This window comes from Pelmatolapia mariae, linkage group LG17 (assembly GCF_036321145.2).
Source record: "Pelmatolapia mariae isolate MD_Pm_ZW linkage group LG17, Pm_UMD_F_2, whole genome shotgun sequence".
Classification (NCBI taxonomy): Eukaryota; Metazoa; Chordata; class Actinopteri; order Cichliformes; family Cichlidae; genus Pelmatolapia; species Pelmatolapia mariae.
In genome coordinates, this window is record NC_086242.1 from 34,586,105 (window position 1) to 34,607,390 (window position 21,286).

Here is a 21,286-nt window from a genome sequence, read left to right on the forward strand (position 1 = left end):
TGGTTTCAGGTGGAGGACTGTGGTTGCAATTTGCAGCTACTGTGACGTGTGTAAATTTGTGTAACAGACTTATTTTGACGTAAGCACGCCAGGACAACTTTCCTCCAACTTTTAGAATGTTTGCAAAAAAATGTTTAAAGTAACTTTAGTCATTTGAATTAAGCTTATATTTTTAATGTATGTATTATTGAATATTTTTGAGATTATCTTAAAGGGATCTCCACAAATATAATTGCTAAGTATCATATGATGTACATAGCACTTACTTACAAACACGTGCTGACAGATTTTGCACCTAGAGGATAGAAATAACTCTCACTCTGGACAACTAATGATTTACTTGCAAGTTCTTTGGTATTTGCACCCAGTCACATGGAGTTGAGAGGTTTGGGATTCACTAACAACAAAGATACAGAGAGAAGTTAAAGTTAATGGTGCCAACGATGTTTTGGTCAAAATGGGAGGTTAATAAACCCTCGATCCATGATGGAAACATCCCTCGTGGCCTCTTGTCAGCCACCTGATTTCAACATACTTTGTTATTCTCCTGCTACAGACATGCAGCTAAAGCGGGAGAGTAACAACGTGTACTCTCTAATCTGGAAAAACCACATGGTTACCTAATCTCTTATTTGGACAATCACTTTAGCAAACTTTGTAATGAAGAATTAGACAAAGAATAGCCGGAGTGTGGTGGCAAACACCAGCAGTAGGTGGGCTCTGCCAGTTAAATGACAAAGTGTTCCCAAAACATTGACTGGGGACATGCTAATGGCTCAAAATGTGGGTAGAGATGACAGCGTGAGCAATGATCTGTCATGATCCTGGGTCATGTTGATCCAGCATTCTTAGTTTTCGTGTGTTTTTGTATTTTGTTCTTTTATTCCTGGTTCCTTGGTTGTTCTGTTAAAGTGTTGCTTATTAGATTTCCCCTCGTGACTTTACCCCCTGTGTGCCTCCTCTGTGTATCTGTGACCCTCGTTTCCCCTCCTTGTGTTTTATTCCATGTTTTCCCCAGCCCGTTATGTCTGTGCTCTGCCCGTGCTCTCTCTCTCTCCCCCTGGTCTGCCTCTGTGTGCTTCCTGTTTTACTTTGATAGTCTCCCGTCAGTGTGCGTCAGTGTTGTGTTTGCTCCTGCCGTGTCTCGTTATGGTTATCAGTGTCACCTGTTTTCCCCGTGCGCTCCCACTTCCCTCTGTGTATTTACGTCCACGTCTCCCTCAGTTCAGTGTCGCGTCGTTAATGTGTCTTCCCTGAAGCGGCGTGATTTTCCCTGTGTTTCCTCGGTCCTCAGTTTAGCATTCCCAGTCTAGTTTTGTATCATTGTTAAGCCTGCAATAAAGCAGTGATTTTTGAGTTCAGTTCTGTTTCCGTGAGTTTTGCATTTGGGTCCTCACCTGCCTCCACACAGCCAGTCCATGACATGATCAACCTTTACTGAACCCAGTGAGAAGAGAACTGAGAACATAAACTCTTACACCCTGTTCCGCACAAACCTATCAGTAAATAAGTGAAGTTTCAATTCCAGGATTGTTTATCAGTATTATTATTACTCAAAAAAAACACCTAAAAGAAAGAAGAATCGGATGATTCAAAAAAGGATTTTTAGATACTGACATATTTCCAAATATGATAAATATCTGTATTTGTAGATGCTCGTAGCAACTTTGCAATATTTTCAGCCACATATTTCTTACCCCAATTTGGTAAACTTGTATAGAGACATTATAGTACATAAAGAAAGTTTTTGTTTTTGTACTTTTTATACTAACAACCTTCATTTTAAATGAGCAAAGTTAGTGGACTGGCCCTTTAGGTTTATATTTTTATAGTTGTAGGCTGGAACTGAGGCAGATACAGATCATTGAATGGATTGGCTGAAGCCAGCACGTGTCTTTGCCTTCAAAGGATACTTCACGTCTTTGTTTTTGTTTGCAGTGCTAATCATGTGACCTCAAACTCTGACCTCAGGCACTTTTGTTGCTAGTTGCTGTTCAGCCCAGCTCAGAAGTTTCTTTCCCAACCCCCGAATCTGTCTCTTTGGGGGTTGATTTTTCTCCCTAGTCACAGGTGATTAGCCGAGCATGTGTGTGAAGACCCCCACCCCCCAACACACACGCTCACACACACACACACACACACACACACACACACACACACGCACACACACACACACACACACACATCAGAGACTGCTGTGCCATATAAGGAAGGTCATTGTAACCATGGGGCTATTGTGGTTGGGGGTTACTGATTGTAAAAGTTTAGCTTTCACAGAAATTGTCTCTCCTGTGCATTTTTCTGCTTCATCATTTTTCTGCTTTGTGTCGAACTTTTGGGATGAATTTGATTTTACCTGCATTTAAAGTGAGATCATTATTACTGCTTTCTTGCTGTGGTACATTTTGAAGTTTTTCACATGATCTCACACACACTCATGCTCAAGATTTGTCAGGTTGTGCTCGCCTGCAAACACTTGCTAACTACTAGACGAGCGGTAGTGAAACGTGAAAAAGAGCAACAGAGACGGTAAAAAGTTTAGATTATAAGATGTAAAGTTGTGTTGAGCTGCAGGTGACATATTTCAAAAGCAAATGGTCCCTGTTTCCCATTTTAGGTTATACTTTTCACAGTTTCACTACAAACTGGACAGCAGCTAGTGAACTAATAATGGCTCGTGGTGGCTGAAGTTAATTTTCTGAATTTATTTGAACATTAAAACACAGTAAAGTATCGTATAAACGAAGACTTTGTAGCAGTTCAACATTTGGAGTCTATATTTTAACACATATGTTTTCATGTTCAGCAAGATCAATGCCCGATGTTCTGACGAAGAAAATAGTGTCTTTGTACCTTAAGTGATCTGTGCATGTGTCTGTTTTCTTCTGTTTGAACTGCATTACAAAGTAAAAAAAAAAAAACCATCTCTGACACAAACATGACCTTGGGCACGCCGACATCCAGACAGTGAGCTGTCTGATTGGTCAGCCTGTGGCACGGCCTTCTACTGAAAACACTGACAGTCGTCCACAGTATGTCTGTGTCTGGGCATCTGTGTGCCTGCTGCATGTGCAAGCAATTGTGTGTGTGTGTGTGTGTGTGTGTGTGTGTGTGTGTGTGTGTGTGTGTGTGTGTGTGTGTGTGTGTGTGTCAGAGACCAGTCCAGTCGGCAGATTTCTGTGACCTAAATCATACAGACCACCTGTGTTTGATCTGTATGATTTAGGTCCATTTATAAGTGGTCATGTGGCTTGTCATGTGGTCGTGTCTTGAAGCTGCTGAGGGTATTTAAGAGTTGGTGCACGCTACCACGATACCAATCTTCAGTCCGATGCCGATGATCAAACTGGCCACGTTACAGTGTAGCTCTATCTGTCCTTCAGTGAGTGTATATAGTTTATACTCCGTGTGCTCTCCTCGATTATATTTGTTGAGGCGGATGTGTATATACATGTATGCATACCAAGTGGGTGGTGTTGGTGGAGATTGGGGGTGAGCTATCAGGGTTACGACCCTGCTTATGACTGATCAAAAAAGGAGGAGTCTTAGCAAACTGCGCACATCCTGATTGGCTGACAGAGGCCCTCCTTCCTCTCTTTTAAAAGCCTCCTGTCTTACCTGAGTCACAAAAGGGCCAGAGCACCTCACCCATCCACTCGTCTGTCTTCTGTCTGTTTTTCTTCAAATCTATTCATTCAAAAAGGGAGGACAAACAAGGAACCTTCCTAGAACAGCTTCAAGAAACCTTTCAGTAAGTGAGCTTGTTTGTTTAGGGTGATTTTTTTCTTGAAAAAGTGAGCCATGCCATGCACAGCAGGTAGGACCTCTGTTGTGCAAATGTTGAGTGGGGGGTAAAACAGAAATATGTGTAATGTTTGCTTTCAAGGAATTTTCTGTGTAACACGTAGCAGTTTAGAGCATTGACTTCACTCACTTAGCTATTAAGGGGTGTGTTTGCTCGTGCCAAGACTTGTAGACCGTGGCTGATGCAACAGTTTGTGTGTACACTGAAGACGATTGGTTTCAGACTAAATGGGTAAAGTGCTCTCATTCTAAAATTACAAATTACTGTATTTTTTAAGCCTGGCTTCTGTTCCTTTTTTGCCTAACACTTTAGATTTTTGACAACCAATGTCTTATCTTACCATGACTGCATACAGTCTATAGCACTATAGCAGATATTCTATATATGAGAAGAAACTTAAAATAACTGCTGCTGTGCGATTAGCCTCGAGACATGTTGAAAGAACAAAATCGGTGCTTGTTCATGTTTTTAGCTATTAACAACAGGAAGGGTGATTACTGATAGGTTACAGCCTCCTGTGTTTCAGAAGACCTAGTGCCTATCTGCCATCTAAAACTCAAGGATTCTGCTTATATTAGTGAGCAGATTGGACATTAACGCCAACATCTTTAAATGCATATTGTATGAACTGTGTGTTGTCTCTGGAATCTTTAAAAAAGTTTTGGTAGTGGTTTGAAGTTTCTGTATATGGCTTTACCTAGCATGGCCTCGGGAGTGAGATAGATGGTTCGGGTTTGGAAAAAAATGAACAAATTCCAGCAACCTATAAAGATTAATTTTACCGATGGTGGGAAGTACTTAATGTGGGCTTCTATAAGTAATGGTTGTATCAACACATCATTTTAACCCAGCTTGACAGGTTAATCCTCTTGGCTGCAGAGAGCGAACCCCAGTCTCCATTTCCCTCTAACAGCACGGCAGACAAGGACTTTGAGAGATTAGGTGTAGCGGCGTGTGTGATGTGGCTTTTAACGATGACACAGCCACCTAATCTCTGTTGGCTCAAAACTATTATGGCTTTACTTCACAGAAAGTACAACAACCTGTCAGTAACAATAAGTTTTTGTGAAAGAAGGTCTCAACTGCATCGGCCAGGACATTGAACACCCCTGGTAGTGTATGCAAAAGAGCTCAAGTTTTGACTGCAAACGCTTGTTTACACTTTGAAGTGGCTCAACCGCTTCCCTCTTTAGAAGCTGTTGCTTAAGTTGCAGGTCCTTGTATTTCTATCAGCTGTCCTTAAGACTGACCACTTGCGGATGGATGGTAGCTCAACTATGTTTTTACTGCTCCACTTGATCATCATCAGGTGGTTGTGGGAAGGTTTTTGTTCATCGTTGATGTTACAGTTGTTGTCATATTGTGTCATTCTCAGAAATTTGCATGAAAAACCCAATGATTGGTTTAAAACATAAGACCTTTTTAAACAGAGAGAAACACTGTTTGATTCAGTGCAAAGAAGCAAAGCTATCATTATGCATAAAGGTAATCAAGGTAGAATAAAGACCTGTCCATATCTACGTATTTGCTCATTAGGCTTTGCTTTGTAACTGACAGTCGGGCACTACAGACACTTCGGGTCTTGGTTGTGAATGTAATGTTCAATTGTATTTACTACCCTGATGTAAGTCAAACACTGGCAGTCACTCCAGTCATTCACCTCAAAATTGAGTCAAGTTTAACTCGGGATCCACCTACATTGTGTCGCAAGTGGTTATTTCACCAGTTGTTGCTGCAAGCTGTGGGATGGGCTTTAGAAGAGCAGTGAAAGTGTGCAGTGTTACAGTTTACCTGGTCCAGTGGTGTATGAAATGGTTGGAAGTCTCGTATTGTGCCATTAATATCTGCTTATCTTTTGTCTTTTTTGTAGCTGCATATTTGGGATACAGGCATGAGAGTTGCATTTATTTTACTGTGTGTGCATTAGATGGTAGCGTGGCTCATTCCCTAATCAGAAGGTTGGTGGTTCAGCATACTCCAGCTCTTCCAGTCTGCATGTTGACTCATGCACACTGCCACAGTGGCACATCAATTAATCCATGAGTGTATGTTAAGTTCATGGCAGAAGAAAGAGCTGTGTGAATAGGTAAATGTGGTTCGCCGAGCTGTTCCTTTAACTTTACATTAACATATTTGTTCTTCTCAATGCATTACACCACATCATTACTGCTGCGAGTGCCGTGAAACATAAGAGGATGTCAGAAATGTCCTTTCTCATGGGTTCATCGGTGTCACGGCTCTGGCTGGTCCTGTACACGTTGCATTAGTTTGTGTTTTCCTTGTAGTTTTTCATTAGTGAGTCGCCCTTAGGATCTTTTCTTCCAACTCAGTCAAAGAGCTCTTTGTGTGAGGGGGGAAAAAAGCACTGTAAATCACGTTGCTGCTATTTTCGTTTATAATCACGTTGTCTTCTTTCAGTGTGTTGACCTCCTTCTTACATAACTTGAACACTACAGAAATTGAAGGTGGTGCCCCTAAGTGGAGTGTCATTTCTTTTCTTTGATGTTAAGGGTTAAGTTGTGTAAACCAGCTCATGCATTATCAAGGGGGCAGCTGATGGTGGTCCGACGACCCCACGGACATGCTATATCCATGACCTAGTTTCACGTCACTGGAGCTGACTCGACTCCGCTCAGCAGTCATTATGTACGTCAGCACTTGGCTGTGATATCTTCCTAAAGAGACAAGAGATACAAATAACTTTAGTCATTAACACAACTAATTGAGCCTGTGTGAAATGTAAAAGGCAATAAAATTAACACAAGGTCACCCTTCCTGGTACAGGTGAAGCTGCGTAACAAGTGCCAAGGTACATATAATCTCTTAGGAAGCCCCTCAGTTCCAGGAAATGGTTTCCAGAGTAGAGGGCTCCATTTTTACCTTAAGGATTTTTTTATTCTTGTGGGAGTGGTCTTCCCCCGGGGCTTTCTACAAGAAACACTTTCTGCCATAAAGTACTTGGATAGTTAAAGGTTAAAGATCATGGTTAACCATGTTTAAGTTGAAGTTTGCCTTCAGGGCTTTCTGCCAAAAAGGCTTTCTGTGTGCCTTCCTCATCAAGGCCAAAAACCTGATAAGGGCAGATAATAAAACCACTGACAGCCCCTGTAATCAGTTGCATATTCCAGTTCTTGGAACAGTTTAAGACCAGCAAAAAAAGGAAAGCAACATATAAACAGACAAAAAGCCAATTCTGTTACTGAAACTTTGTCTTGTTTTTCCTTTATTGTTTCAGGACTTTTCTCAACGGTAACAAGATATAGCTGAGGTGATTGACAAGGTTCTTGTATCCTGTGCCGGTGAAGTCTAAACCCTGAAAATCCTAGAAAGGTACATTTCTCTGCCTCTGGTCCTGCTCTCTGTACCACTATGCCGGGAATTGTGGAACGCATGGAACTGAGGAAAGTCTCCACAGTGGCTGACGACGACAGCCTTGATGAACAACTCACAGAGCCCACCGACTGCGAGAAGGCCACCATGAGCAGGTCAGTGACCGTGATGTCTTTCTTAATATCAGTAGACTAGAGAAGGCTGGATTTTTGTGGGCAAGCCTCTGGTTATGGCAATCTGATCACAAGCTGATCTCTAAACTCCTGCTTTACCATGATTGGGTATAAATTGGTGTGCATTGGTGCGTCTGTAAGAATAAATGACAGAAGTTGTAAATTGGTGTCAAATAATCAGCGTAGACAGCTTCTTCTCTGCTCGTTGCACATAAAGGTGATTAAATCATAAATTGTGACACGGTAATGTTTTCAATGAATGACTCTCTGTGTTTGCATCACTTCAGGACACCTGCTGAGTAATAAATTGTGATGTTTGGTCTGTTTCTAAGAATAAATTACATATGTTTTAGTCTGAAGCAGCACAGTGAATCTTTTTACACATAGCTTCCATATATAGTTGAGACGTGGACACACAAATGACCTCAGACAAGTGGCATAACCAGTTCATCTTCTTTTCTGTTGCTTGTACTGGCACTTGCATATAGACATAAAGATTACATCTGTAAGCAGTTCGCTAAAAAAAAGCTAAACATAGCACAGAAAGTTGATATACATTTGAACTGAACCACTAGCTGTGTTTGTGTCCTAATGCATATCTTTTTTAATCCTATCAGTCAGTATAATGTGGATGATAATGACGATGGAGAAAGCAATGTGTTCCTGACAAATGGGATACCAAAGAGGCAGAAGTATGATAATAAATACTCTATATTACTAACACATGTCTATGGGAAGCTGGATTTTCCCTTCTGTCTGACAAATCTTTCGCCAACAGCACCAAAGCCTTTGGTTTGCTGCACATTGACAGTGTAAACTTAAAGCTAACACTAATGAAATAAATATAAGTCTTTGTCTGGTGAAGGTTGGTGTATTTGAGGACAACCGCTTGACAAAAGCTATAGACTCTACTTTCTTTTCTTTTGCTTGCACTTAAGACTTGCATTTAAACATAAACACTACAACAGCTAATGGCAGCTGGTTACAAAAAAGATGTACCACAGTTGACATATATTTGAACTGAACCATTAGCTACATTTGCATGTCCTAACGTATAACTTTCAATTCAATTCATTTCAATTTTATAGAAGACCATACTGTAATACATACATACATTCTGTTGCTTTCTCTATTCTGCCAGTGAATATAACATGGGTGATATGTTCCTTCCAAATGAGATACGAAGGAGGAAAAAGTATGATAATAAATAGTTTTTCCTTCTATCTGGCGAATCTTTCACCAGCAGCAGCAGTCTTTGGTTTGCTTGCACATAGCATCCACTAAGACTAGCAGACTTGGCAAACACTAATGAGTCATAGAATAAATATAAACATATTTTATTACTCATTTTAGGTTGGTTTATACAGATTATTACAGATTCTTGTCCATTCTTTTCTTTCTGGGCATAGGTTGGCGTCCACCTTCTTTTCTGTTGCTTCCACTGATACTTGCATTTTAACATAAAGACTACAGCTGATGGCAAGTGGTGAAAAGCAAATTGTGGGGCAGAAAGTTGATACATATGTGACATTAACCATTAGCTGTGTTTGCATGTGCTAATGTATATCTTTCTCAATCCTCACAGTCAATTTATGGATGATAATGAAGACGGAGAAGGACAAAGGTGATAATAAGAACTTTATAAAACTAGCACAGGACTATGGGAGGGTGGATTTTTCCTTGTGTCTGACAAATCTTTTACAGAAGGTTTAGATTCATGACAAATAACCAACATAGATAGTCCAGTACCTTTTCTGCTCCCTGCACTTATGCTTGCACTTGCGAAGTTACTCCTCATTTGGCATGTCTATCTTTTGGCTTTAAGACGGCAGATTAATTGCATGTAAATAATGTGTTTATCAGGGTGAGGCACACTGGTGGTTATTGAATTGGGAAGGTGTTTCAGTCCAGCTAGCTACTTTCAGCTGCTCCCTTGCCACAGCGGGTAGCTAGTTTTTTAAAAAACTGCGCTGTTAGAGTTGATGCGTTTTTAAGAACAAATGAAGAAAGGCATAGATTGGTGTAAAGAGGTGCGGTTACAATTTTTACGTTTACATTTAAAACCCTGACACACACAAATGTCGTCAGATAACCAGCATAACCAGTCCAGCTTCTTTTCTGTTGCTTGCATTTACACTCGCACTTAAATGTAAAGACTACGGCTACAGATTTAGGTGGTTAACAGTAAATTGTAGCATATAAAGTTGATACATTTGAAATGAACTGCTGTTCAGAGACTGCATGTGCTAATGTATATCTTTTTCACAGTCAGTTTATGGATGACCATAGTCCTGGATGGAGGACTGAATGCTAACACTAATAATTTGCAAAAGAAAATCTACATATTTCATCACTCATTTGAACTTGTTCTACTTCAGAGGAAGTCTCTGGGTTGAGAGCAGTGTAGATTGGTATAACCAGTATAGACAGTTGAGCATCTTATTGCTTGCACTCACGCTTGCACTTACGCACAAAGGCCACATTTGATGACAGGCGGTTACATCATAAAATATAGCACTGAAAGTTGATACACATTTGAAGTGAACCTCTCACTGTGTTTGTCCTAACGTGTATCTTTCTCAATGTTGACAGCCAATTTAATGGGGATGATAATGACGATGGAGAGAGCCACAGGTTCCTGTCAAACGGGATACCAAAGAAGACGAAATATGAAGAAGAATATGTAAGGATTTAGTCACATCAACCATGTAGCTCCTTTTGACTCCCAATATAATCTGTTATATTATTTTCATATTCTGTTTTACTGACCATATAATGCATATGCACATGTCAACAATTCATCATCCTGTCTTCATAATTCAAGTAAATGAAAACTATTAATTATACACACAGACGCACTTACTGTTCTACATTAATTTTTCATGTGTTCAGTTAGGCAGTTGGTAGAAGTGCAATATGCAGCCTGCTCATTATTTTAAATTAGACCACATGGCAGACCACAGTCTCTAAGATGTTAGCAGTTATGAGATGCTGTAGGAGAGTGAGGTCAAAACCATAAGAATAGTGCAGAAGAACTGCAGCTTGTCTCCTAAAGCTTCTATCTGTCTGTAGGTGGCTTGCTATGCCAAATGTTTAGCTCTTTCTTTTTCTAAAACAGGGCGCATATGATGCTAACATTAATGATTCATGTAGTAAATATCAATAGTTCATCACTCAACTGAAGATATTTTTACCTTACAAAGCTCTTGTTTTTTCTTTTGACTTTGGGCAGCATCCTGGCCACGCCTCATTTGGCATGTCCGTCTTCAACTTGAGCAACGCCATTATGGGCAGCGGCATCCTGGGCCTGTCCTTTGCCATGGCAAACACTGGCATCATTCTCTTTACGTAAGTATGTTTGGACTAGCGGGTATATAGTGCATTGCGTTACATTTTTGATAGAGATTAGGTGTTAATTTGGTTTCAAATGCCAAAAACAATGATTGCTCCACAGGATATACTTTGAAAGATTATTCAATTTCAGTTCAATTTACTTATCAAATTACAAAATGACAACAACAATAACCTCAATGCACTTTATATTGTAAGGTAAAGACCCTAAAATAAAGCAGACATAACCCCAACAATCAGACCACCCCCTATGAGCAAGAACCTGGCAACAGTGGAAAGGAAAAACTCCCTTTTAACAGAAAGAAACCTTCGGCTCAGAGAGGGGCAACCATGTGCCACGACCAGTTTAGGTCGAGGGGAGGGAGACAGCACAAAAGACAATTAATTAATAATAACTAATGCAATTATAAGCTGAAGCTTGTTAGAGCTCCCTGTCAGTGTCACCCCTCCTTGCAGTCCTGAAAAGAGGCCTAAAAAAAACACCGGTTAGCATTACATTGTTCTCCACAGATTAATTCATGTCTTCTTAGAATTAATTGTAGGGGAGTTTAAGATGACAGAATTATGGGTTGGGCAGGAAAGACAAAACATTTTTTGCTGCGTTACTAGGTGGAGTGTTTAGTGTGTGTGCTAACCAACTTATGCCAAATGATGGCAGAAAGTTCTTTTCACTTTTTGTTAGAAAAGGTGACAATCGCGTGTTGATATAATGCTTACCACAACAACCATGACAATTCAGCATTTTGGAATCTTTTGTATGGTATAATAGCGTGATAATTATGGCTGACGGGAATGTCACTAATTTGTTTGGAAATCAGAGTGTCTGATTATTAATCGTTGCACTGACAAAATAAAAATGATTTTTATGACTCTTTTAGATATAGACTGTGGTCACGTACCACTCGGATTAGGGGGCACCTCTTCCCCACGGGGACATCTGAGCTTCAGTGGTCAGTTCCCTCAGCCATCTGGTCCTGTGCATATGCATTATTGGACTCTGGATGACTTCCATCACCCAACACCCCCTAAATGCCCCTGGTGTACCCACCGCAACTCCCTCTGTCATCCACTGTCCACGCACATGGCTGCAGTCCAGAGACTTGACCAGGGCATAAAAATGAGAACTAGCTGGGGGTGTGAAATAACTACAGGAAGCTGTACAACTTTGTCCCTCTTCCGCCATAATCTCACTGCTGACACACAGTATGGTATTTGAAGAATGCAGCAATGGATGTATTTGTAGCATTTGCGTGACACAGACATTAGTCATGCTACAACTATGCCAAAGTCATTTTGAAAGGACAGAATTCCCCCCCCCCTCCCCCCGAACACAAACAACACATGTGCCAGAGCAGCTTCAAATGTCATTAAGTGTTTTTTTAACAGTAAGGGTTAAATACTCAGTTACACAGTACCAGTTTTTCATACTTCTACACCTCTCTGTCTCTCTCTCTCCCTCTGCGCAGAGTCCTCCTCATCGCTGTAGCCATCCTCTCCTTATACTCTGTACACCTGCTCCTTGTGACTGCTAAAGAAGGAGGTTGGTATTTGCTCTTCAGACCTTTAAACATTTTTAAATGTTACGACGTTAAATGTTATGATTGCTGATTAAGGGATTACAAGTGTATGTTTCCACAGATGATAACATTTTATATACAGTATTTAATTGGGAGGTTACTGGTCACAGGGAGGAGTATGACGCATGAGAAAATGCCCGGACAAGGGCCAGAAAGAAGTAGCTTTACAAGTGATTGTAACAGCGCAAAAAAGTAATTGCTGTTATGCCAACTTTCGTTGTAAATCTCCACGCCCTTCCCTAAAGGCATTTGAAGAAATGAGAATGAAGTAGTTATTGTAAAGATAACATTTTTTTTACAAAGAAGGGGCTAAGTAAGAATTGCAAAATAGACTATGAGGGGCCGTACAAGCCAAAATTCATTCTTTCACTTTCACACACATACATTCTTCTTTCACACACATATACTTTCACTCTCACACACATATATTCTTCTGTCAGACACACGTATTGTCACTCTCACATACATATATTTTTCTTTCACACACATATACTTTCACTCTCATATAGTTTTATTTTAATTTTTATATTTAGATATTTTTATTCTCATGTTTACACATATTTAACACACACATTGCAATATTGTGCTCGCTTATACATGTATTTTAATGTACATATTTACAAATTTTCACTCTAACATACATGTATTTTCATTTATGCATTCCTACATTTTGCTCTCATTTACATGCATTCAGTATGCATTTAATCTCACAAATAATATATGTATGTAAGAAGAGAATGCATACATGTCAGAAGAAAATATATGTATGCAAGAGAATAATGTATGTGAATGAAAGAGTATAGTGGAAACGGAAGGAGTTTAATGGAAACGGAAGGCTGGGTGTCTGTACCGCTGTGATTGGCTGAGAAGCACGCGCGGGTCACTTTCAAGTGTCTGACAGTATGGAGGGGGGAGAAGAAACTCGAGTTCTTCAGCAAGCTATCGGGGTGTTAAGAAATATTTTATCATCTCCTGAAACGGTCACATCGTTGTCCTCGTCACTTGATCGAGAGCAGCAGCTTTTACAGCTGTGGCTCCAGCAAACATCAGCTGATACTAGAAACTAATTTTAAATAAATTCTAACAACAGCTGATCAAGCTTGAACGTGCTGCTGTTGTTTAGCGCGACATCCGCTGGTTTCCTCTTTCTGGCACAAAGTGGGAGATAAACAAACAAGAGAGACGATCAGCTGATCATTGATCGGTTTCATGATTGAAGTAGCAACAGGAGAGGGAGAGAATGAGGGGAGAAGAGGCAGCTGTGCAACGTAAAAACAGAATAACTCCAGCTTTGTCTTTTTTCATTCTAGCTGAAGTACGGGACTAATCGCGTTCCTTTTCCTCTCAATACGGATGTATTGTAATTGGTCCAGCCCAGAGTTGATCATGACCAATTGGCTAATCCACCACCTTTCATTGTTTATACCGTTACAAAAACAAACAAACATAAAAATGAAAAATCACCATCGGCCCACCAGGCAAATGCCCGGTATGCCCATGGCCAGTACAGCTATGCGGTCAGCTGATGGGTAACAGGCATCTCCGAAAACATTAGAGCGCTTATGGAAACATGTGATGTCTTGATGAATCAAGCAGATATTTGAAGTTTACACAGCACCATTCTCGCATGAAAATATCTTAAAAGTTTATTTTATGACCTATGGCGTTATTTTGTGTGCCACAAAACCAGCCAATCACAGACTTGGATGCAAAAATATCTGATTGGCTGTTCTGGTCTCCAATCAGCTCGAAATGACGAAATACAATATCCCAGAATCCATTTCGTCCAAAACTCAAACGAGGCAGTGGCAGAGGAGCACAGAGTGGCGGAGTTTGAAATATTACTCTTTCTGGGTCACTATGGCGTTATTTTTGTGCCACTATTCTGAGCGCACGTAAAAAAAAGTTGAGCCCGTCCCATCTGGATCAAGTGACGAGGACAACGATGTGACCGTTTCAGGAGATGATAAAATATTTCTTAACACCCCGATAGCTTGCTGAAGAACTCGAGTTTCTTCTCCCCCCTCCATGCTGTCAGACACTTGAAAGTGACCCGCGCGTGCTTCTCAGCCAATCACAGCGGTACAGACACCCAGCCTTCCGTTTCCATTAAACTCCTTCCGTTTCCACTATACTCTTTCATTCACATACATTATTCTCTTGCATACATATATTTTCTTCTTACATGTATGCATTCTCTTCTTACATACATATATTATTTGTGAGATTAAATGCATATTGAATGCATGTAAATGAGAGCAAAATGTAGGAATGCATAAATGAAAATGCATGTATGTTAGAGTGAAAATTTGTAAATATGTACATTAAAATACATGTATAAGAGAGCACAATATTGCAATGTGTGTGTTAAATATGTGTAAACATGAGAATAAAAATATCTAAATATAAAAATTAAAATAAAACAATATGAGAGTGAAAGTATATGTATGTGAAAGAAAAATATATGTATGTGAGAGTGACAATACGTGTGTGTGAAAGAAGAATGTATGTGTGTGAGAGTGAAAGAATGAATTTTGGCTTGTACGGCCCCTCATAATAGACTGTGTAACATACACCTGATTGTCTAGTTAAGGCCGGTATCCTTAGTCACTCTCTCTGTTCTGGCAGGGTCCCTCATCTATGAGAAGCTTGGAGAGAGGGCATTTGGCTGGCCCGGAAAAATGGCTGCATTTGGATCAATAATCATGCAGAACATTGGAGGTAGGCCCTAAATCAGTGTATTTCAATGAAACATACGTGTTTTTAATTGCATTACTGGAGCTACAATAATATCTGTAATGTGCACCTCTAAAGAAGTATTTGTAGTTTGCGTGAAACCTGAAGTTGCTCTTGTTGTCCTCTTGCAGCGATGTCCAGCTACCTCTTTATAGTGAAGTATGAGTTGCCAGAAGTGATCCGAGCATTCCTGCACTTAGAAGAAAACTCCGGGTGAGAATGGGCGCCTCTAAAGATGAAGCAAACTAATGTTCGTGTGCCATCTCTTGTGGTCTAACTTTGTGTTGTGTTTGCAGTGAATGGTACCTGAATGGAAATTACCTGGTGCTGTTTGTGTCCGTCGGAATCATTCTGCCTTTATCCCTCCTCAAAAATCTGGGTAGGAACACAAGTGAAAACCATCATATTTTCTCCTTCACATGTTTTGTAAACTTTATCCACTTGCTCCCACCACAGACTGACTTCCAATTTCACTAAAGTTTCTAAAGTTCACTTCTTGCTATGGCTTGCCAAATTCCTCAGTGCCTCCATGTTCTTGCAGCTGTCTGTAAAACATACAGACAGCTGTATAAAGCAGCAGACGGGATAAATTCTTTATGTTAGAACTGAATTTGTTGATGATGATGGTGATTTTTTGCATCTGTCAGTATTTAAATTTGTTTCTGCTCAGATCACACTTGGTTAGTGCGTTTCTTTAATAGGGCTGACAAGCAAGAGTGACACATATAATAGAAAAGGCATCAAAATGCATTAAAAACAGCTATCTAGGTTCAGAGTGAGAAAGGAACTCACTTTTTGTTTTCTCGTTTCTTTTTTAGGCTACCTGGGCTACACCAGTGGTTTTTCCCTCTCCTGCATGGTTTTCTTCCTAGGTGTGGTAAGTTGAGTGTGAGCAATCGGAATATGTGCTAATAATAATGTGATTAAGAGTTGTATGTCAAGAGATCAGTATGAACATAAACCACCTGTACGTAGGTGTTTGTCACTTGTGGTATGTTAGCATCTTTCAGCTAATAGTTTCTGTGTTACGGCTTGTTGCCAGTTACTCAGATTTCCGATTTGCCAGTGTCAGGACTACTAACAGAGGAAGTCGATTTTTCTTTCTTTTCATATTTACTTTCCCAGGTCAACACTCAACTTGTTGCCTAAAAGAACAAAAGTGGTAGGGAAAAGGGTCAAAGAATTTTTTTGTTACCACGTTTTAATAAATTTTAGTTGCAACTTCTTATTCTTGAAGAAGGTGCACCTAAAACCTAAGATACAGCCTCACACCTCAACTAAGCAGTAAAACAACCGTCCCTAAATTATTTGTTTTAACCCTTCAGTATGGTTGGCGTTATAATGGTATCTTTTGGCATTTTCTTGCTAGGTAGCATGACAAAATGACGCTAAATGCAAATTACAAAGATGACATTTTTTAACAATATTAAACTCTTGATTCACTGTCACTGCTCATGTGCACCTTCTTTGGTAAAGGAGCCTGCTTCAGTGAACAGTCTTGATAAACCCAGCATGTGCTACCTCCGCAGCATCAAAAAACAGATAATTTTAGCTGCTAACTGGAGAACTCAGTCAATTATTTGGCAACTAAGTTGCCAGTTTATTTTTCTATGGAGTTGAAGGAAGCTAGAAAAGAGCTAAAAGGAGTTTGAAATCACTAAGTTGCTGAGATGCTAATGTTGCTCCGTATCTTTTGGATGTCGTAATAAACAACTGTTAGCTAGTACGTTAGCATACAATATGTGATAATTCTACTTTGAAGAGCACAGTCAGACTTCATGTCAATCTTTTTCAGATAATATACAAAAAAACCCAGCTACCCTGCCCTCTGCCTTTCCTCTCTGGCCACTCATCCAATCTCAGCATAAATGGCTCGGACATGCCAGGGCTCTACGCCTTACAAAACAAGTCAATACAGATGGATTTCTCCCACGCTGACATTTCCCCAGCAATCATTGGCAGCCATGATACCCAGCACTCCACGGGAATACACTCTGAACCTCACCCAGACGATGAGGAGATGTGCACGCCGAAATACTTTGTCTTCAACTCACAGGTTAGTTCGTTGTACTGGTGCAGAACCTTTGATTGCCTTCACAGTCCATTGCTTGTTTGTTATTTTAAGAGGTTTTAGCTTCTCAAATGGAGAACTGTTGGGTTTGTCATTGTACATGTACAAATATTCCCCATTGATCAGTTCCCAATTAATTAGACACTCCAAAACTTTAGTAAAGTTGAAGATAATCTTGTTGCTGGGGTAAAGTCTTGAAAACATGTACACAATGTATCATGGGGCTGTAGGGGTGAATAGACGAGACACCGTTCGAATAGAACAGAACCAGTATGCCAAGCCAAGACATGTTTGACATCTTTGGTGCTGTGTTTTCAGCCTTTGAGTGACAAATGTTTTGTTTAATCTGTGGGCAAATATAATCATAAATCAGGGTACACATTTTAAATGTAGCATTATACTTCATAAAAGTGAGTTAATCCAAATCCCCCAAACTTTGTGTAATAACAGCTCTTACAAATAAAATTTCACGATGATACCTTTCACATAATTTAAGTAGAAAAATGAGACCGTTCAAAAGTAGCAGCTGGTAGAAGTAAAGGTCATTGTATTGTCTGCATGTCATGCTTTGATTGGAGACAAAGAAAGGAAACATATTCCGTGTCTTTTTATGCATACCAGTTTTTATGACCTGAGCAGACAGCAGACCGCAATGCAGCACTGCTGTGTCCAACTGTCCGGTGCATCAGAAGTCTTAAATGCTGAGGAAAAGGTTTTTTAGTGCTCTCCCTAATCTCTTTTCTCTTGAGGCTATATCAGCAGGCATTTCTGTTTTACAGCTACTTTACCCAGTAGAAGAATACTTCTGATATATATTACATCATGTTAATGGCTCGTTTCCCTACTTTTTTCATCCTTAGACTGCGTACACTGTTCCCATCCTGGCCTTTGCTTTCGTCTGCCATCCTGAGGTGCTGCCTATCTATAGCGAGCTTAAAGAGTAAGTATGCTACTTACATTTACATCATCAAACATCTTATACATACATTTAAATCATCATACGCTGACCCGTTGCAATGACGTCTTCCAAGAGAGAGGAAGCAAAGAAACGGTTAGTTCTTGATATTCTTGATGTGTTCAAAGCAACAAAAAAAAAGTTGATTAGTAATTCTGACATGGCAAAAAATGTGGTGTCTGTGTGGGGTACTCCTAATATGGATTAGTGGATGCCTCCTAGTAGTGGACCTCTGCCAGAGCTGGTATTGTTTACATTCATCTGGTTTCAGATAGCTCCCCGTGCACTGCTGTCAGGGACTTTAACATGGATTTCTGATTAGCATTTTTCAGTAATACTGTCATTTGGGAAGTGCTAGTTGTGAGCTAGCTCCCAGCTACCGCCTCCACCTTATTCAGGGAAACACCAGGGCATTCTCAGGCCAGTCAAGAGATATAATCTCCCGAGGACACACTAGAGAGAAATAAGGGCCTCCTTCCGGTAGGAAATGCCTGGAACTCCTCACATATGAGGTGTCCGGGAGGCGTACTCGTCACTTTCCTAAACAACCTCAACTGGCACCCAATCGCTAAGGGAGAGGCAAGTCCTTTGGAGAAAAGCCATTTCCGCCACTTGTGTCTGCAATCTTGTTCTGTCGGTCACTACCTAAAGGTCATGACCATAGGTAAGGGTAGGCACAATATCGACTGGTTCATTCAGCCTTCTCCAGTGTAGTGTCCACATCACAGCTGACACTACCGTAATCCATGTATAATGTAACTTGACTTTGGCAATAAAAATGCAGATTACATGTAAAGTTGTCCATTTTAACAGACCACCTCCTGCAGAAGTGGCGTGATAATGGTGTTACTTCTGCAGGAAGTGGTTTGTTTTCGACACTTCCTTTTGTGTTCACCCTACAAAGTAGGGAAAATCCTTATATTTCGATCGTGAAGTCACCTCTCTAAAAGTCTGTGTGTTTGCCATCTACAGTCGGAGCCGGAAGAAAATGCAGAATGTCTCTAACCTGTCCATCCTGGCCATGCTCATCATGTACATGCTGTCGGCACTCTTTGGCTACCTCACCTTTTATGGTAAAAGCAACAGTTTAACCAACAGAAAAAATGGCACGATTGGTTTTTGTTTGTTTTGTTCTGCCTTTCCGTTCTTTTGTCTTGCTAGAATTCCTATTTTTCCATTTCTTCAGTCTCAGTATTTCTCACAGACTGCTCTTTTATCCCTCTACATCACAGACAACGTGGAGGCAGAGTTGCTGCACACTTTCACTAAAGTGTACAAGTTTGACACGATGCTGCTGCTGGTGCGTTTGGCTGTCCTCACTGCCGTCACTCTTACTGTCCCCATCGTGCTTTTCCCTGTAAGTACAACCTGCATAAACACACAGTCTGTCTCTGTCTTGTCTTCTGGAAGCAGAAAAAGTTGCCTTTATGGTAAAATATCATGCCTAGAGCTTATTTCTAACCTCTTTCATCACTCGCCGTCATCATTTGGAGCCTCATTTAGGCAGCAGTTTAATTTGATTTACGTCAGAGCACACGAGCACAAACACCACGCCTGTAAATGTTGAACATTGCTGCCACTCTCTGTCAGTCTGCTTACAGACTGTGTTTTGTATTCACTGCAGTCATTCAGAATGTTTTGGGGTTTTTTTTGTCATTTTCTGGACGCAGCTGCTTTTTCCGGCCGTTGGTAAAAAAGAACACACTGTTCAGTTTGGAGCTCCAGCTTGTGCCGTCACCTCAAAGCTCAAATGCACAGACGAAGGCTCTTTAAAAAAACAAAACTTTTTTATCACATTAACGCAAACAGGCATACACACTGTAAGATTTCAGCAGTGAGGCCCAACTCTTTTTTACACCCGTTTATGTTGCTTTCTCTCAGCGTGAAGTCAAAAGTCTGCATGTGTGTGATTTCCAGTCACCACAACTTCACAAGCCACATTCATTCACACGTACGCTTCCCCTCTTACTTGCCTGTCCATACATGGTCAAGGACTAATTTTAGCTTGACCTTTATCTGACTTGAGGAGAACAAGAATGGCTGCTAGACAGAGGAAGTTTCCTGACCCGTTTTGGCTTCCAGGCACTCATGCACACACACATCTAAACTGGGTTTAATATAGAGAAGAGCAGCTGGGGCATTCATGAATTCTTCTCGGAAATACTTGAAGTTACAGCAGACTGCCACCAGGGGGCAGGAGCATTCAATCAGAGGAAAGTGCTGATGGAGAATGATGCAGCAAGTGATGGCATGTTATGGAAACACACTGCGACACTGCACTCACACACACGCACACACATTTATACAGACACATTTCTGTACATCGGTGCTCTCTTACATACAGCCTACACACATCGTTACATTTTAGACGCATGGATGGAGCTTATGCCCGCACAGTGCCACTTCCCCCTCAGTTCCTTTGTTGTGTTTTGTTATGTTAGAGGGGAATCCCTTCAGCCCCCTCAGTCTCTGCAGTGGAAGTTTACAGACTCGGAGTGGACAGTGGAAAAACCCCAACTCTCACTGCTGCCTTCCTGGCGATAGAGAGGTGGAGCCAGTGAGACGAGCTAGAGAAGAGAAACAGACACAAACCTCTGCCAGGACCGCACAGTCCTCCAATTGTGTAGTTTTGTTGATAAGAAATATGCATCTGTACCCACTCTGTCAATGAAGAAGACAGTGTAATGGACTTACTTTGTTAGCATTATTGTGTTATCATATTGTATTATTGTAGGGTCTTCACCTTCCAATATAAAGTGCCTGAGGCAACTATTGTTGAAATCTGGCACTATATAAAATACATTGCATTGAATTGAATTGAATATTGCATATGTGAAATTATGTTCAAATTGTATCAAAAAATGTAATCCTGGGTATTTATGATCCATGTCTAGTCACTGTGTGAAACATATCCAGCTGAGTCCTTCAAGAGAAATAGAGAGAGTTTGACAGAGGACATAGAAAACTGATAGCAACAGAGAAACACGAGACTGAAACGGGATGCTGTGATGAATTAGGAAAAAGAGCAAGGCAGCTATGCAGCCTTGGCTTGGAGTTAAAAAACTAATGTGCACGTGGCCGTTTTATCAGCGTTGAAGCTGTTACAAGGAAATTCCTTTTAGTTATCCTGCTTTGCAAACTGGTTTTAGATTGAATATGCCTGCATGTAAAGACATGACACATGACATTAGTCAGTCTTGGGTGTAGTTTTAACTGGTGACAGTGTGAATGAAGTGACTGGGAAAGTTGATTTGATAACAGCGTTCTGATTAAAATACACAAAGTTGG

General features: G+C 40.5%; 1 protein-coding gene across 6 annotated transcripts in view; it reads left to right on the forward strand.

Annotated features, from left to right (window-relative positions):
• Positions 1 to 21,286, forward strand: part of slc38a4 (solute carrier family 38 member 4) — a 35,058-nt gene that overhangs the window by 6,615 nt on the left and 7,157 nt on the right. For 3 of the 6 annotated variants that reach the window (XM_063500776.1, XM_063500775.1, XM_063500777.1), the window contains exons 2-15: positions 7,041 to 7,290; positions 7,926 to 8,000; positions 8,894 to 8,932; positions 9,901 to 9,991; positions 10,541 to 10,656; positions 12,126 to 12,199; positions 14,865 to 14,957; positions 15,104 to 15,185; positions 15,269 to 15,351; positions 15,791 to 15,849; positions 16,768 to 17,028; positions 17,904 to 17,983; positions 18,971 to 19,071; positions 19,231 to 19,355. In XM_063500776.1, coding sequence (XP_063356846.1) covers positions 7,175 to 7,290; positions 7,926 to 8,000; positions 8,894 to 8,932; positions 9,901 to 9,991; positions 10,541 to 10,656; positions 12,126 to 12,199; positions 14,865 to 14,957; positions 15,104 to 15,185; positions 15,269 to 15,351; positions 15,791 to 15,849; positions 16,768 to 17,028; positions 17,904 to 17,983; positions 18,971 to 19,071; positions 19,231 to 19,355 — 1,395 coding nt within the window. In that variant the 5' untranslated portion in view covers positions 7,041 to 7,174. Of the gene's footprint in view, positions 1 to 3,644; positions 3,752 to 7,040; positions 7,291 to 7,925; positions 8,001 to 8,893; positions 8,933 to 9,900; positions 9,992 to 10,540; positions 10,657 to 12,125; positions 12,200 to 14,864; positions 14,958 to 15,103; positions 15,186 to 15,268; positions 15,352 to 15,790; positions 15,850 to 16,767; positions 17,029 to 17,903; positions 17,984 to 18,970; positions 19,072 to 19,230; positions 19,356 to 21,286 lie in introns of those variants that run through there. The other 3 variants (XM_063500774.1, XM_065469473.1, XM_065469474.1) reach the window with 3 other exon arrangements.